General features: G+C 42.4%; 1 protein-coding gene across 1 annotated transcript in view; it reads right to left on the bottom strand.

Annotated features, from left to right (window-relative positions):
• Positions 1–14,299, bottom strand: part of LOC124008502 (FERM and PDZ domain-containing protein 4-like) — a 37,532-nt gene extending 23,233 nt beyond the window's left edge. Inside the window, exon 1 of the mRNA XM_046319819.1 lies at positions 14,169–14,299. Within this exon, the coding sequence (XP_046175775.1) occupies positions 14,169–14,209 (41 nt within the window). The 5' untranslated portion in view covers positions 14,210–14,299. The remainder of the gene's footprint in view (positions 1–14,168) is intronic.
• Positions 14,300–16,476: the final 2,177 nt, after the last annotated feature.

The raw sequence follows: 16,476 nt of genomic DNA, 5'->3' as shown, positions 1-16,476 counted from the left end.
TGGTTATACCTTCAAAGCCTGCTATTACATCCACTGATTTTCCCCTCTTTTGAACAGGTCTGTAAAACACTTGAAACAAACAATGGCCTACAGTGGCATATTGCACAATCTGCAATCTCCCTGAACTGGATGTGTGTGTGTGTGTGTGTGTGTGTGTGTGTGTGTGTGTGTGTGTGTGTGTGTGTGTGTGTGTGTGTGTGTGTGTGTGTGTGTGTGTGTGTGTGTGTGTGTGTGTGTGTGTGTGTGTGTGTGTGTGTGTGTGTGTGTGTGCGCGCACTGGGAGGTAACAAGTATTCGGGTCACTGGACAGTTTACTCATTGCGCAAGCATTGCCTAGTGAAATATCTTTGCTATGTATAACCTACATGCTTTGAAAAGGGTCTTTCAGATCACATGTCTCACGCACACTCTCCAGCTTTTCTCCAGCATTTCTAAAACCATCTATGTTGGAGCAGAAAGGTTTTCGAGAGGATGGAGTCCAGCATTGTCCTATTCTTCAAGCAAGAAGTGTGTCAAAAGCCATTTTCCTTTTCCCGAGTGCTCCCATCCTCATATACCCATCTAATTGTGGACTATTCTGTGGCACCACCGCCAGCTATGATCATCAGAACAATTATCGCTTGGTTCAGAGAATCACATTCTTGTCGAGCTCTGATGGCTGAGGAGACCTCATGCCGTTATTGCTAGCAGGCTTTCGTCACACTCCACACAGCAGTATGTTCAGCTTGGACGGCTCCTCACTCACCATGCTCCAGCAAGCAGGGGTAAAGAGGCTAGACCGAGAGAGAGAGAGACAGTGAGAGAGAGTGCGAGCCCTGGTTAAAAACCTGTTCTCCCCCCACTACCTAGGTCTCTACCCAGACATTCAGCCAGCCACACACATGCTAATAGCTTTTCCATGATGTGTTCGTCTCCATTAGCACAATGTCAAAAAGAGATGCTACAATCTCCCTCCCCGGGCCCTGCCTCTCTTTTTACACTCTAAGGAATAACTAGGCTAATACCCCCCTTCGCTCCAAGACTGGATGGAGGGCATAGAAATATTCAACGACAAGAGAGCACCTCAGTCATACAATTGAGACAAGTCTCGACCTTGGCCTTTTAAGGAACCAAAACGAGCACTTTTGGGGACAGGAAACATTAACATTTGTGAAAAATCTGCCTCAATTTTGTGTTTCTTTACAGCATATTTTCACAATATAGTTGTTTTTCATTATTTATTGGCTAAAAGGCCTCCCTTGTTCGGTGGGAATTCTACAGTTGCAGAGAGCAAAGGCTAAAGTGATCCTGGACGAGGATATTTTAGGCTTTTGTTCCACAAACAACCCAGGTTACTCTCCCTCCATCTGGGGATCATCCATCTAAAGTGTGTGGAGGTCTGGTTCCCTGCCATGAATTATAGAAAAGGACACAAAGGCAGTGGCTAGAGAGCATCAGTGTGTCCCTATGTGGTTCTGCAACATTCCCTGTGGATGACTAAAACACTCTGCTCGGAGCCATTTTATCACTTCTGCACTCTGCTCCAAACTGTAGAAATAGACACGGCAGAATGGAGAGGGTTTTAAATTCTACTTAGACCTACCTAGACAGCGTACATCTTCACAGGTCATGTGGTCAGAATGTGGTATGAGATACAAATAGCCCCACCAATATGGTTGCCATCGGCCACGCTTAATGCAAATTGTACACATCGTAAATCTATGATCTTGACTTCATCCCCATCCAAGAGCTGTGACTCAAGGCATCCCATTAACTTTTTCCACCACCAGCAGCCTACTAGAGATTCCTCTCCCCTCCCATGTCGGTCTGTGGTGCTTCAGAGAGTCATAAATGAAACATCCCTCCATGTCTTTAAAAGATGCCCTCAAAGTGCTCCCTATTAATACAGCATGGCTTTCTGAAGAAGACAACATGCTTCAGCTCTCACAGCGACATTTTATGTAACCCGGCCATACCACAACCCATGCTCTGCTCTGAACATTTTGTCCAGGGAGGATACACCATAGGCCTGGACGAGGGAATGCCGAGGACCACAAGAAAACTGCAAGCGTTTCGCAGAGGCAGCTGTTGTTAAAAGGCAATGTATGGAGGCTTTGAGTTATCAAAAATGTATATTTTAAGTGGATAACCTTGCAGTTTTATTGGGATTTTGTTACTCAGAGTTAATTGCTATTCATTTAGAGTTCATTGCTTTAGAGCATGGGAAAAGCATGATGTTCCACTATGTAAAACACAGGGTTTAGGTTTCCATTCAGCACCACTAGTAGCCCTGAATTGTTCAGCACCATGGACAGCAATAGTGCTCAACCCAGCCACCATACTGAAGCCGCACTACTCACTGCAATCACCTTGATGCAGCAATTTCCTCAAATGGAAGGTCAAAAAGCACATTGCTGGAATGACAAAGCCCGCAAATTCTCTTTCTTCACTGTCACTTAGTGACTCTCTCTCGCTCTCTCGGTCACTCACTCACACACACTAACATAGCCCCTGAGCCTTTTGGCCTCCTTGCCGGCACACACAGACCATGACAGGCTATGGTTCTCACAGGCCTCCCCATGCTCTTATTTACATTGCTATTCATTCATGGCTTTGCTATGTATAATGATGTACGTCAACTGGCTAAATGAACAGTCTTGGTAGTCAGTAAAGAATGCAATAATACAGTTACATCTATCAGCTACATTCTCTGGGTGGCGCCTTGATACTCCTTCGTTTCCGTGTAGTTTACAGTCGCATCAAGTCAAGTGTGTGTATACCGCACACGTGCACGCACACACACCCTCCATTGACGCCGATTGCTCTGATCTTACAATAAATGACATAACCTGGTCTGACATCCCCATACCTATCACACTGTGCTTCAAGGGGGCACAGATCAGAAGGAGAAGAACCTGAAAGGCAGAACAAAACAAAGCCATGCCCCTCTTCCTGTCCCTGAGTGACAGTAGCAGGAAACCCATAGGCAGAGCAAAGAGACAGAGAGAGAGGGTCATGGGGGTGTGCGCGCTGTAGGAGGCTGCCATGGAGGCTGCTGGTGGTAATGGTGGTAGTAGCGAGGGTTGTTGTTTTAACTCTGGCACATGGTCTGGCAGGAAGCCCACAGCAATGCATGACCCTCTGCAGCAGGACAGTAAGAACAGTACATCCTCAGTTGGCTCCACCAGCCAGCCAGCCAGCAAGACTCACTCACACACAGAGGGATGGAGACTATCAGTATTCAGCTCATGACTCAAAGGCTGGTGCTGAACACCTTTGAGATTCCGTTCTGAAGAATGGTTCCCTAAGGAGCTGATCCTTTGCCCTTAGTCTTATGGCAAGTGTGTGTGTTTTGTAGTGCTCTCTCTCTATATTGTTTGTTCCTAGTCCTTTAAACAACAATCATATAGGCCAAATGCCCTCTTCAAGGGGTGTCCTTGAGTACTGAATGATGTGGAAAGGAAATATTCTACTAGGGCACTCAATATATTTGGTTTGACTTCCTATAATCTAGAGGCACCTGTCCATTGAATATTTCAACCTGTATCATCCTTCAGTTAAAGGATGCATTAACATAAAGTTATGACATTGAATTATAGCCCATTATTTGGCCCCTTATTTGGCCGGCCGGCTGACACACACCTCACTCATTAACAAAGTGATTCAGAGGACTAGGTCACATCTGTGATAGTTTGCAACGGCCGTGTTAATTCTGAATAAAACAAACTCTGTAGGTCATTCAAGAGGGATATTTCAAATCCACAGATTAGGGATAATCACTGTCATTTTAATTGTTGGAAAATCATTTAATCCAGCCATTTGTCACATTGTTCTCCTCCCACTTCAATGTACTGGTAACCCTGAGATAACCTGATCACTTGTATGTTAGTAGTACAATGTGGACGTGATGTGTTTAGATACCATTGTTTACAATATTGATATATTATCAGTTGCAGAACAAGATGTATTTGTAAATCTTCTATTTTCTGCCCAAACTGATGTTGGGGTTAAATAAAACACATTCCAGACAGTATGATTCTAGCCTAGCCCTGGTCCCAGACCTGTTTGTGCAAACATGTTCAGCATGCCAAAGTGTGACAGGGAGCTGGAATGTTAGCCAGGCTGGCACATAGGATAGTATAATTCATTTCAGTATGAAAACTGACTAAACATATCACACACATACGAAAAAGGGAGCGCGTCCATTGCAGTCAGATGTTGTAGACCTAGATTTCCTAAATGGCTCATAAAAGCTTGTTTTGATATTCATCCATTTTAATAAATGCTCCAGGTTGCCAGATTGGGTTCAGTCATTATTATAAATTGTCCGGAAAGCCAGATTGGGTTCTTCAACTTTCTTAGACAATAAGGAAACACAAGTCTTGTGAAGCGATCATTAAGAGGTCTGTGCAGGTTCTGGTTGACAAAGCCCCAGCTGATGGTAGCAGCTTGTGTGCATACATACGGATTTTGTGGTGGGGTTGGGGTGCATCACGTTCGCCAGTGTTAAACACAGATGAATGCAACATCTGCAATAGCAAAACACTGGAGCACAAATCCCACAGATAAAAATCCCACAGAACAAGCATCACTAAATACAAGACAAATATATCCCAAACAAGACCACAAAAGATAATCATTAGTACCGAAGAGCAGTGTTGTTTCAGTGCTGTTTCAGCAGTAGTATTTAAGTGGTGTAAAGTAACTAAGTAAAAATACTTACTGTACTTCCGTGTCTGTATTTTGATCATTTTTACTTTTACACTACTACATTTGTAAAGAAAATCGGTAGTTTTAACTCCCATACATTTTCGCTGGCAACCAAATGTACTCATTACATTTTGAATGCTCAGGCAGGACAGCAATATGATCAAATTCTATGCATAGTCACTTTACAAATGACCTCGACACACCTGTACCCCACACATTGACTCGGTACCGGTACTCAGCCTCGTTATTGTTATGTAATTTTATTGTTACTTTTTGATAATTTTTTAACTTAATTTGATTTAGTAAATATTTTCTTAACTATTTCCTGAACTGCATTGTTAGTTAAGAGCTTGTAAGTACGCATTTCACGGTAAGATCTAACCTGTTGTATTTGCGCATGTGATAAATAACATTTGATTTGAATTCATGTACCTATCAATATAATCCGTTATCTTACCTACTGCCTCGCAGACTCACGGACTCACTAAACTGCCTCGCGGACTTACTAAACACTAAAGTAGTATTTTACTGGGTGACTCACTTTCACTTGAGTCATTTCCTATTAAGTATGACAATTGAGTACTTTTTCTACCACCGTTAATGTAGTCTTCAGCGAAGGGACAGGGGGGTGGGTATGTGTATGTATGTTTGTCTGTCAGTCTGCGTGTCTGTCGGTCTGCGTGTGCCTGTTGACATCCACTAATGTCTTGGTCTCTTTCTCTCAGCTTGTCGTTAACTGTGAATCCATGTAGTGAGTGAGTGATACTATCTAGCGCAAAACAAATCGCTGAGTGAGTTGACATCATTAGCGGATTAAACGCTAGACTGGAAAGTCCTAAACCAAACAGGTCCCAGACACACTAGACTAGAGCATGAGACAATAACTATATTCTAATGAGATGCAAATGACCAATTTGAATGAATCGCATAAAACATATGAATAATATAAATCATTTTTTTTTACGTAAATGTGTGTACCTCCATTAAAATAAATCCTCTTGGGGCTCGGGGGGCAGAATTTTCACTTTTGGATAAATAGCATGCCCAATTTCAACTTCCTGCTACTCATGCCAATAATATAAGATATGCATATTATTCATAGATTTGGATATAAAACACTCTGACGTTTCTAAAACTGTTTGAATCATGTCTGTGAGTATAACAGAACTTATGTAGCAGGGAAAACTGTTCAGAATGCTTTTAAATTTTTGCCTCTCTCTGTTCCCTCTGTTATTGCCAAGGGATATTTCTTAGGAACCTATTTTCAGTTCCTACCGCTTCCACTGGATGTCACCAGTCTTTGGAATTTGGTTGAGGTTATTCCTTTTTTGTAATGAAGAAGTAGGCCAACTAGGAACTGGGTGCACTTTTGTGAGTTGCGCAAGACGTGAAAAGTGGCGCTGGTTTGTTTTCATTCCAGTATTGATCACAGATTGCCCCGTCTACAATCTGATAGATTATTAACGTTTAAAAATACCTAAAGTTGTATTACAAAAGTTGTTTGAAATATTTTGACAAAGTTTATAGGCAACTTTTGAAATATTTTGTAGTGATGTTGTGTTTTTTGTAAGCTGTTTTTTTCTGGGTCAAATGCGCTTTATAAATGGACAAAATGAACAAAAGGACCAATTGTGATGTTTATGGGACATATTGGAGTGCCAACAAAAGAAGCTCGTCAAAGGTAATGCATGTTTTATATTTTATTTCAGCATTTTGTGTAGCACCTGCAGGGTTGAAATATGCTAACTCCTTTGTTTACTGCTGGTGCAGATGGCGCAGGCTATCAGATAATAGCTTCTTATGCTTTCGCCGAAAATACTTTTTTAAATCTGACATGTTGGCTGGATTCACAACGAGTGTAGCTTTAATTGAGTATCTTACATGTGTGATTTAATGAAAGTTTGAATTTTATAGTATTTTATTTGAATCTGGCGCTTTGCATTTTCCCTGGCAATTGGCCAGTTGATACATTTGCGTCCCGCCTATCCCTAACTAGTTTTAAGTCGTGTTATGTTACATCAAGAACGGTATGGTTACAGAAACCAAATAAATGACAGAAACTAAAGTAGGGGGGTTGGTCCGTGCAGACCTGGCGCCAGAACGAATCAGTTGGTTGCAATATGCGGTCCAGTCATTTTTCACCGGACCTCCTATGTGTGCACGTGCTTGCGCATTCACACCATTTTGTAAATGGGTGTTATAGTAAAGACCATAGGCAGCTCGTGAGTTTCAAGTTTGGGAAATCTTATAATTTTAACCTAGAATTTCTACCGATCTAAATGACAGTTATGAACTTTCGTATATGCACATTTTCGTGGAACAGTTTAATTTCATTAATAATGTTTACGTTTCTAAAAGTCATTGTCACATGGTTAATCATACAAATCTGAAGCAAAATGATACAAATCTAAAAGTTCAAATTCAACTATGAGAACACAAGCCTCTGCCATATGGACACATTGACACACGGTGATCAATTGGCGGCTACTCACATCGAGGCTTGGTGATTATCGTGGCTGGGAGTGTTGGAAAGATTTTTAAAATACTGAGGAAGTGTAATTCTCAATGGATGTGAAAAAACAAAAAAAACAGACTTCGTTGACTTGTGTGAGGCGAAGAAAAAATGTATGTGGTGAGTTAAGACAATCAGAAATAAGACATTGCCAAATGGGCACTCAAATATGCATGCATAATGGAGAGAGACGCACCATATCTTCGCCACACTCCCTCACCGTCTTCTTGATGCAACATTTTAATGTATACATTTGAAGTGATCTTCACACATATTTGAGACGCTTTTAACTGACAGCCGCGACTCAATCAGCTAGACCTATTGTCACGCGCACTACCCAAATTGCGTGCTTCCCAAATACTTGAAACAATCAACAGCTATATATATATATATATATATATATATATATATATATATATATATATATATATATATATATATATATATATATATATATGTGGCTAATGCTTCCTGGTAAAGTATTTTCAATTACTTGATTTAGACAGGAGTACTTATATATGGGGGCAGTGGTCTAAGGCACTGCATCTCAGTGCTTGAGGCATCACTACAGACGCTGGTTCGATTCCAGGCTGTATCACAACCGTCTGTGATTGGGAGTCCCATAGGGCCGCACAATTGGCTCAGCGTCGTCGTCCGGGTTAGGGTTTGGCCGGTGTAGGCAGTGATTGTACATATTGTGAGTGAACCCTCTTGTTTTGCCTCTTCCTCTCTGCTGAAACTATATCACCGGAGAAAGTTTCCAAGCGAGCGAAACAGCGCCCCTCTATTTGTAGCTCATGTATCTGATGCTGTCTGGACAGAAATACTATGACATGTTTTGGTATTTTGGTCCAGACAGCATCAGATACATGGTCTACACATACTGAGACAGAGTGGCGCTGTGTCACTCACTCAGATTAATTAGCTGAGATTGATGAGTGTTTCTGTCGTCGTGTGTCTCGGTCAAATAAATTATCAATATTTCAATATTTTATTTGGACTGGCAAGGAGATACGGCAGGCCGGGCTAATTCTCTAAGGCCCGCCCATAACGCCGGCCATGGGTCGGGGAGGATTACAAGGACCGTCTAGCAAACCAAGGTTGCTTGTTCGACGGGAACTGTACACTTTTTACTAACCCGTCCCCTAACCTTAACCTAATTCACATAACCTGCTATGTACATTCTCCTAACCTTTGTCATTAGTTCTCCATACCAGCAACGTAAATTCACCTCGGAATTGTCCTTTGTTGTTACAGAGCAACAAGCAGCCTGGTCTCAGAGAAATATGTATAATACTATACGTCCCTAAAAATATAATACATTACTTCATCCAATTCCTATGATATTGTATGACTGGGTAAGATGTATGACACTAGAATTTCTCTAATTCGTATCATAGTGTACGGCCACTATTTAATTCATAGTGTAACTTAATGTAATATATCATACTCAATGGATGAAAGAAATGTATGTACTAAATCTTACAAATTACCCTGAGGCCAGGTTGGTTGAGCACAGAGTGCCAATATGTCCCTTATAGATGATTCTCTCTTCAAACATAGAGGCTTATTTATAAATCCTACTTTAGCCCACCACTCAGAGAGACACTTTCTATATACTCCAAAACAAAGATGCTATATATTTTTAAAACAGCTCAGTTCCTCAGAACTGAAGGCTGTGGTTGTAATCTAACATAGAAGCTGATATCACCCACTTAACTGTAGAACCCCCAATTGAAACGTGAAGGTCAACATTAAAAACATGAAACATTTTCCGAACAGGATAAGTCTAACTTGATCAGTGCTCAGGAACAGAAACACTCCCCTCCACAAATGCATGGAAAGTAAAACAGAGAGCAGTTGGAAATAGCATCTGCTAAAAGGCACTATCGAAGAGCATGTAGGGATCAGACCAAAATCGGACAATTACTTTGACACAAACTGCTGTCAAAACAAGGCCTAAAGAAAAATAACTAGAGGACTTGGGACCCAAAGTTCAGTCCTGTTCCTTTCAGCTGCTTGGTGCAAATCAGAATGTAAGTGGTTAGCCAGTGAACTCTCCCTGAAAGCAAATGTATTTTCCTGCCAGAGCGGGGTAAGCAAGAATTTAAATTGAAAGCAAAAAAAAGGTTGTTTGCTTGCTTTATTTCCATAATTGATCTGGGGGACACTGGTGATAAATGGAGGAGAGAAGAGGATGTGCTTGATCTCCTCAGTGTTACCAGAAGTTAGAAATGCTACTGTATGATTAATCCTCTGTCTGTACAGGCTATCATTTTGAATATGGTGTTGTCGGCCGTATTTGTCTCTTCGACACCACATCTGATTAAGACTTGGTGCATGTAGATGGCTTCCCCCGAGACGAATGTTGCTTCCACTAAAAACAAAACAAGCAAACTGATTTATTCCAAGCAGTGGACTTAATTTCCTTGGCTGAAGATGACTTTCTAGTTTAAATCAATGTTTTGGAGATCCGCGTTCATGAGATCAAGTTTGGTTGCTAACTATGTTACTCTATACCACTGGAAGGTGGGCAGGATAATCAAACATGCATTTCCTTCTTGTTGCTTGGCAAAGGCAAAAAACAACAACAATTGAACAGATAATTACAATAGCTTCATTTCAAGATATTGCCAAAACCCCAAACAGCCCAGTGGCCATTTTCTATTCCAAGTATCTTCTTACAAACATATAACTTACACCAGCGTTTCCCAACTCGGTTCTCTGACTTACACCAGCGTTTGACACCCAGTGACTAATATTTTCCACAATGCCTATTGGGACATAATCAACAGTAGAAACTACATAATCAACAGTATAAACTACATAATCAACAGTAGAAACTACATAATGAACAGTATAAACTACATAACCAACATTATACCATGGCATTGTTGAATACTCATTTCTTATAGGCTTGAAGGGCATTCTAGAGCATGCATTATTAATGTGATAATGCCTGAGAAGATGGTGTTTGGAGGATATATTGGCACGGGTGTTGTTAGGCCCGAAACAAAGTCGAGGGCCGGCGAACCGTGCCAATATGTCCTTCAAACACTGTCCTCGAGGGCATTATCACTTTTATACAACGGGTTACCAACATATTCAAATAATGATTGACATATTTTCATATTTTATTTTAATTTTTATACATTTATTCATACTATTTCCTCCTTCTACAAGATATAGTCCCGACACAAATCTAGGGTTGCTACCCAAGCCGGCTGGTTGTTCTATCGGTTTGGTTGCCAGAGACGCGACCCAGTCGTTCAGTCTTTTTGTTTTGTATCTATGGACATACTGGCTGGCAACGTTCTTATCCCTTGCTAGCTAGCGAACTACGTCAACAGTGCAGCCAGAATAACAACAGTAGCTGCATTTGCATTTGTTTAAGCTGTTTTGTAGCAATTTCGCCTTGCAGAGAAAACGTGCTCTCTCGTCAGAACACTATTGTTCAGAGGAGCTAGCCAACAACACAGCTAACACAATCGCGTCAAAGTGACGCTGGAAAGACTGCAAACTAGCTGCACTTCATTTCGTTAGACCTTTTTTCAATTTACATTTGTTTGTATATATCCATAAAAACGAGGCCAGCTGATTCATGATTTCGACTGGCTGAGAAACGCTGCCTGCCTGTCTGTTTCATCCCGACTCCCAACACGTTCATTACTATGGGACAGCTGGAGATTGAATTTGAATATTGAAACAATGTTGCTATTGTCAGAGAGACAGGCAGCAAGGTTTATACACATCTCAACTGTTGAAAACGAAATGTGAGATAATGTCGAGATGCTTTTTATAGTGAAGATCACGTTTATAATTTGCTTGGCTGGGCTGATGAGACAGTGCATTGCGCAGTCTGATGGAACAGAGTAAATAGGCATTTTAACATCATATATTTAGCCGGTGGTAACTTGTGGAAAAGACACCGGTTTGAATGCGGTTTTAACCAATCTGCATTCAGGATTAGACCCATCCATTTTCTAATTCCCTATAACGCACAGTATATCGGCAAGGTAGAATTAAATGGCTATAGTTAATTCTCACATATTTGGTTTGAGCTGCTTTTTAAAGCAAACATTATATTGAAAAAATTATTGGTGCTGTTGAATTCGATTTTCATAACATAATAGCATGCTAGGACTGATGGTTTGATTAGCTAAACAAGCAAGTATGTTTGTGTGGTTACCACAGCAACTAGTATAGCTATCTAGTTAACTTGCCAGATGCTTCAGTGGATGTTGAACACTTTTCTCCCGGGAAATTGACACATTTCTATTGGCAAATGTGTTAAATTAGAACCATGGTATAAAAGGGATAATCAACTCAGGGCTCTATGTGTTCTCTTCCACATCTTCACAGATAGAACAATGAGAAAGATATTTCACTGGATGTATAATTGTGAAGCATCCGATTAGCATTTCCACTCACTACCAAATATGGTAGTGAGAGGAAGCCCACTGGTGGGGCAGTGGGAGAAGATGGAATGCGATTCTGCAAATGTTCTCATCCATTAAATATTTGATCTCAAGACAGCTTTCTGTTCCCAAAACTAGAATCTGTTATGAAAAGGGTGGACTAAGTTTAGTAGACTTTACCCTTTGCAAAGTTTTTTTTTTTAATCGCTCTGTTTAGAAGATGTGCAAAGGCAAATTGAGTTATTGCACAGGCGCCTACCACCTTGCTTTTTCTGCCTGCTAAGACTCATTTGTTCCCATTGTGGTCTATCTTGGTTTAGTTATAAAAATCTTTGACGTCATTCATTATTTTCCACAGAACGCATAGCCCCTCGTTGATTATCCCTTTCGTAGACTCTACATAATCAACACTAACTACCCACACAACATGCGGGTGTCTTTACAGTGTCCCTACTCAGACCTCCACGAGCAACAACCTCCTCTTAGAAAATCCCTCAATCTTTTCTTTCATAATACAAGGCCGCATTGTTTTGTATTTATTTGTTCCTCTATTCTTGTCTGTCCTTTCTTTCTCTCTCTCGCTGACTGACTGACAGACACACGGACAGAGGGTGACATGCTTCAGCGATTTCATCCAGTCGAATGAAGCGGGGGGTCATGTGTGCAGTGGTGATCACCCGTCAAAATCCCTTGGGAGGATTAGCGTGACTCAAATCAAGAAATGTGTGGTTTTCCTGCGCTAACCTATTGGTTTCTCCCGGCTGGCTGCCTCTCTGATATCTATATTCAAACATATCTGTGACGCTGCTTGCACCTTGCACCTTGCTCGGAGAAACAGCAAGTTCATAGAATAATTCAACAGTCGACTGTGGCGGTAAAACTTGAAATTATCGTTATGATCTTTTATCGATGGAACCACCAAAACTTGACCTTAGAATTCAAGGTGCACTTAACCAGCATGGCTACCACAACATTCTGCAGCGATACGCCATCCCGTATGGTTTGGGCTTAGTGGGACTATCATTTGTTTTTCAACAGGACAATGACCCAACACACCTCCAGGCTGTGTATGGGATATTTGATCAAGAAGGAGAGTGATGGAGTGCTGCATCAGATGACCTGGCCTCCACAATCACCTGACCTCAACCCAATTGAGGTGGTTTGGGAAGAGTTGGGCCACAGATTGACAGAAAAGCAGCCAACAAGTGCTCAGCATATGTGGGAACTCCTTCAAGACTGTTGGAAAAGCATTCCAGTTGAAGCTGGTTGAGAGAATGCCAAGCGTGTACAAAGCTGTCATCAAGGCAAAGAGTGGCTACTTTGAAGAATCTCAAATATAAAATATATTTAGATTTGTTTAACACTTTTTGGGTTACTACATGGTTCCATATTTGTTATTTCATAGTTTTGATGTCTTCACTATTATTCTACAATGTAGAAAATAGTAAAAAATAAAGAAAACCCCTGGAATAAATAGGTGTGTCCAAACCTTTGACTGACACTGTGAAAGTTGCGCACCCTGAAAACAATATAGAGACATCGATAAGCATCAATGACCCCCATTTTGAACTTTTCTAGCCAATAACAGCCCCAATTAGATCCAACGAGCTGCCTCATCTCTCTTAAAGGAATCCCTCGAAGGAACCCAGAAGATCCCGGCCTCTGCAAACTTGAGGTCTGAGCTACGCCACACACTCCCACTACTTCACAAGAGAGAGAATGATTAATTCCAGCTGTAGACCTCTCTCTGTGTGCAGAGGTTTAAAATATTTGTTTTGAGCCATGTTTAGTGGGTTTAGTGTTGCGACCCCACTCAAGTGAGGGATCATCCCAACGTCTGTGTGTGTGATTGTGTTAGTGTTTGTGTGTGCTACAGGCTCTGTTTGCGTGTGTGTGCATGTGTGTGTGTGGACTAGAAACACAGAGATCAGGAAGTAACAGAGATCAGGAAGAATTGTGCTCTCTGCTATTCATCATTACAACAACATTCTACTTATAGAACCTCTTCTGCTTCAAGTAAATGAAGAGCCCCCCCCTATCTCTTTCACATTCCCTGTTGGGCCTTCTCTTTCTACTTCTTCACTTTACTTACCTTGCTTTATCTTGTTGTTACTCTGTTCTTCCTTCCCTCCTCCCTCTGTAGCTCTCTGGTACATCATCTCCATGTCTGCTTTCTATCCTTTCTCACTCACATAAATGATGACTTCTCTAGTTCACACACTTCCCCTTAGTCTTTATCTTACTCTCTCCCACTCTCTATATCAAACTATCTCTTGCAACTTATCTAACTATCCGGCCAAACACAGTCGCTCAGCTCATTATATATATATATATCTCTCTCAGAACTTTATGGATCAGCCACAGAGCCATGGTCTGAGTCCTGACTCACTGCTTGTGTTGCAGTCCACACTCCGCTCCCAGGCACAACAGACTGCTCGCTCATTGGTCACACACACCTTGTTCCTATGCAGAGACAACCCCCGCCACCCTCAACCCCTCCCAGCGCGCCCGCTTAGTTTCCGTCGTCCCGGCACCGTACACACACTCACCCTGACAGCTTTGCCATCTTTGCGAAACCAAAGACGTCCATGCGTTCCAGTTACGGCTGTAAAAACTCAGGCACTCCAGATGGCGATTAGATCCAGATTCAAATCCAGAGTAGGGAAAACCACATTTGCACAAACTCCATAATCAGGATTCAGTAAGTATACGTGCTAAAATATTGGAGAAGTCCAACAAGCAGAAGTGTCATTCCTTGCTGAAAGCGCAAAGCCTTAAGACCTGTCCTGTTTCCTATCCAGAGTACTGCCCTTGAGAGCGTATAGGGTGGGCCAGTGAAGGACCCCCCTCTGACTAGCCAGTCCGCTCTACCCCTCTCTCCCCCTGGCCGCGGTGGGCAACACTGAGCCCTCTCTGGGTGGTCTCCATCTCAGCTGAGGTGAAAGATTGTGCCGGTCCAGATCTACATGGAGAATAAAAGCGAAGAATGAGAGGGAGGGGATGAAGAGGAGGGGGGATGGAGGAGTGAGAGAGGCAGGGGAAGGAAAGGAGGAGGGACTCAAATCCACATGACGGATGCTCCCAGCACTCACACGTCCTCCGCAGAGTAGAGAGGAGCCATCCGTCCCCCTGGTCTTCACCCCTTTTCGAAAGTGAGAGGGGTGGAGAGAGATAGGGAGGGTTGCTCGGATTGCCTGGGGAGGAGGGAGTGCAGCAGAGGAATGGAAAGGGAGAGAGAAAGAAACAAACGAGAGAGAGACGTGACGAGCGTTAGGAGAGGAGCGCTGACTCTGCAGAACGAGAGAGGGAGGGAGGGAGGCTGGCGGGAGCAGGACCCTGTCTCTCTGGTTTATTTGTGTTGCTAAGTGAGCCACAGCAACCACACTGACATATAGAAAGAACACCAGCACACTGCTAACTTTCATCTAATTACAAACCTGAAACAGAGCTATGCTTGACGACTCTTTGATGAGTCTCAGAAATATATGTAGTTACATATGAGCCTAGACACAGCTGTTAGGATTGTTTGTGTTTTGTGTAATTACTCCTTGACATGCTTTGTATGCATTTTATGTACGTCGATTGCACACTGCTCTGTCTCTCTTTCTCACTAGCTCTCTCTCGCATGCACGCACGCACGCACGCACGCACGCACGCACGCACGCACGCACGCACGCACGCACGCACGCACGCACGCACGCACGCACGCACGCACGCACGCACGCACGCACACACACACGCACGCACACACACACACACACACACACACACACACACACACACACACACGCACACCCACCCACCCTCAAACAGGAACGCATAAGTCCATTAGGACCCATCCTCATTCGCCATTTGACCTGAAGCAGTGACTGTGGTCCTGCAGATGGTCCAGGGAGCAACAGGAGGCTCTACCTTCTGTGAGTCAGCCCACGGGGGCCAAGGACAGAACATGGCAGCCATTAGGAACGTGCCTCTCAGCCGCAACACACTGTAATCAAATGCAAAACTGCCTAAGTCTATTTACCGTACCATGTACTACAATTCAACACACAAACCCAATGCAACACAACCAAAAGGCAAGTCTGTTCAGTTCTGCTCTGATTGTTTCTGTGCCGTGGTGTTTTGTTCGCGGTTTTACTGCATTTTAGCCTGGGTGTCTGTTTCTACTCACTTGCCAACCCCTTATGGAATTGTCATGCCAAGTGTTTTTTGGCATGACAAAGAGTGACAATTTTGGCACGAAAGCACAGACAGACTGGCATTCAAGGTTAGCCTACTGTTAAATGATATTGTTCTAATTGTATATTTTATCATACCATATTATTTCATCATTCCTTTTCACCTATATCCTCTTTTTCCTATATTAACTAATAGTGTAGATCTGTTTCTGATGCCCTGTACTGTGTCATCCTCTTCAGGGGTAGAATCAGGGGTGAAAGTAAGCTGAAACGGTCTCGTATGGAGTACAGGCAAAATAAACCAGTAAAACATGAGCCTATCACAATAATTAGAACATAGATTCTCCAAAAACTGTAGGCTATTACAGTATTTATCATTGCCGCATGCGAGATGTGAGTCGCATGAAAAATGAGCGAATAGACTTGAAAACTTGTGGAATACGCTCCAAAATGCAGTGTGGTTCCATGATAAGGCAGAGATGAGTGGCCGAGACCGCAGCAGCATCAATTCAGGTTACAAGACTTGTGCAGGCCTAATGGATGACAATAACAGACTGTCATTCATAACACTTTGTGGTGTTTTGTAAGTGGTCTCTTTCAATTGATCAAATGCATGGATGGACGGCAGAATTGAATGGATGGCAGAATTGAAGTAACCTAATAGTTGGAATAGTAACTG

The sequence above is a fragment of the Oncorhynchus gorbuscha genome, linkage group LG21 (genome assembly GCF_021184085.1).
Source record: "Oncorhynchus gorbuscha isolate QuinsamMale2020 ecotype Even-year linkage group LG21, OgorEven_v1.0, whole genome shotgun sequence".
Classification (NCBI taxonomy): Eukaryota; Metazoa; Chordata; class Actinopteri; order Salmoniformes; family Salmonidae; genus Oncorhynchus; species Oncorhynchus gorbuscha.
Note: the sequence above shows the minus strand (reverse complement) of the source record. Positions and strands in the feature narration are given on the sequence as shown.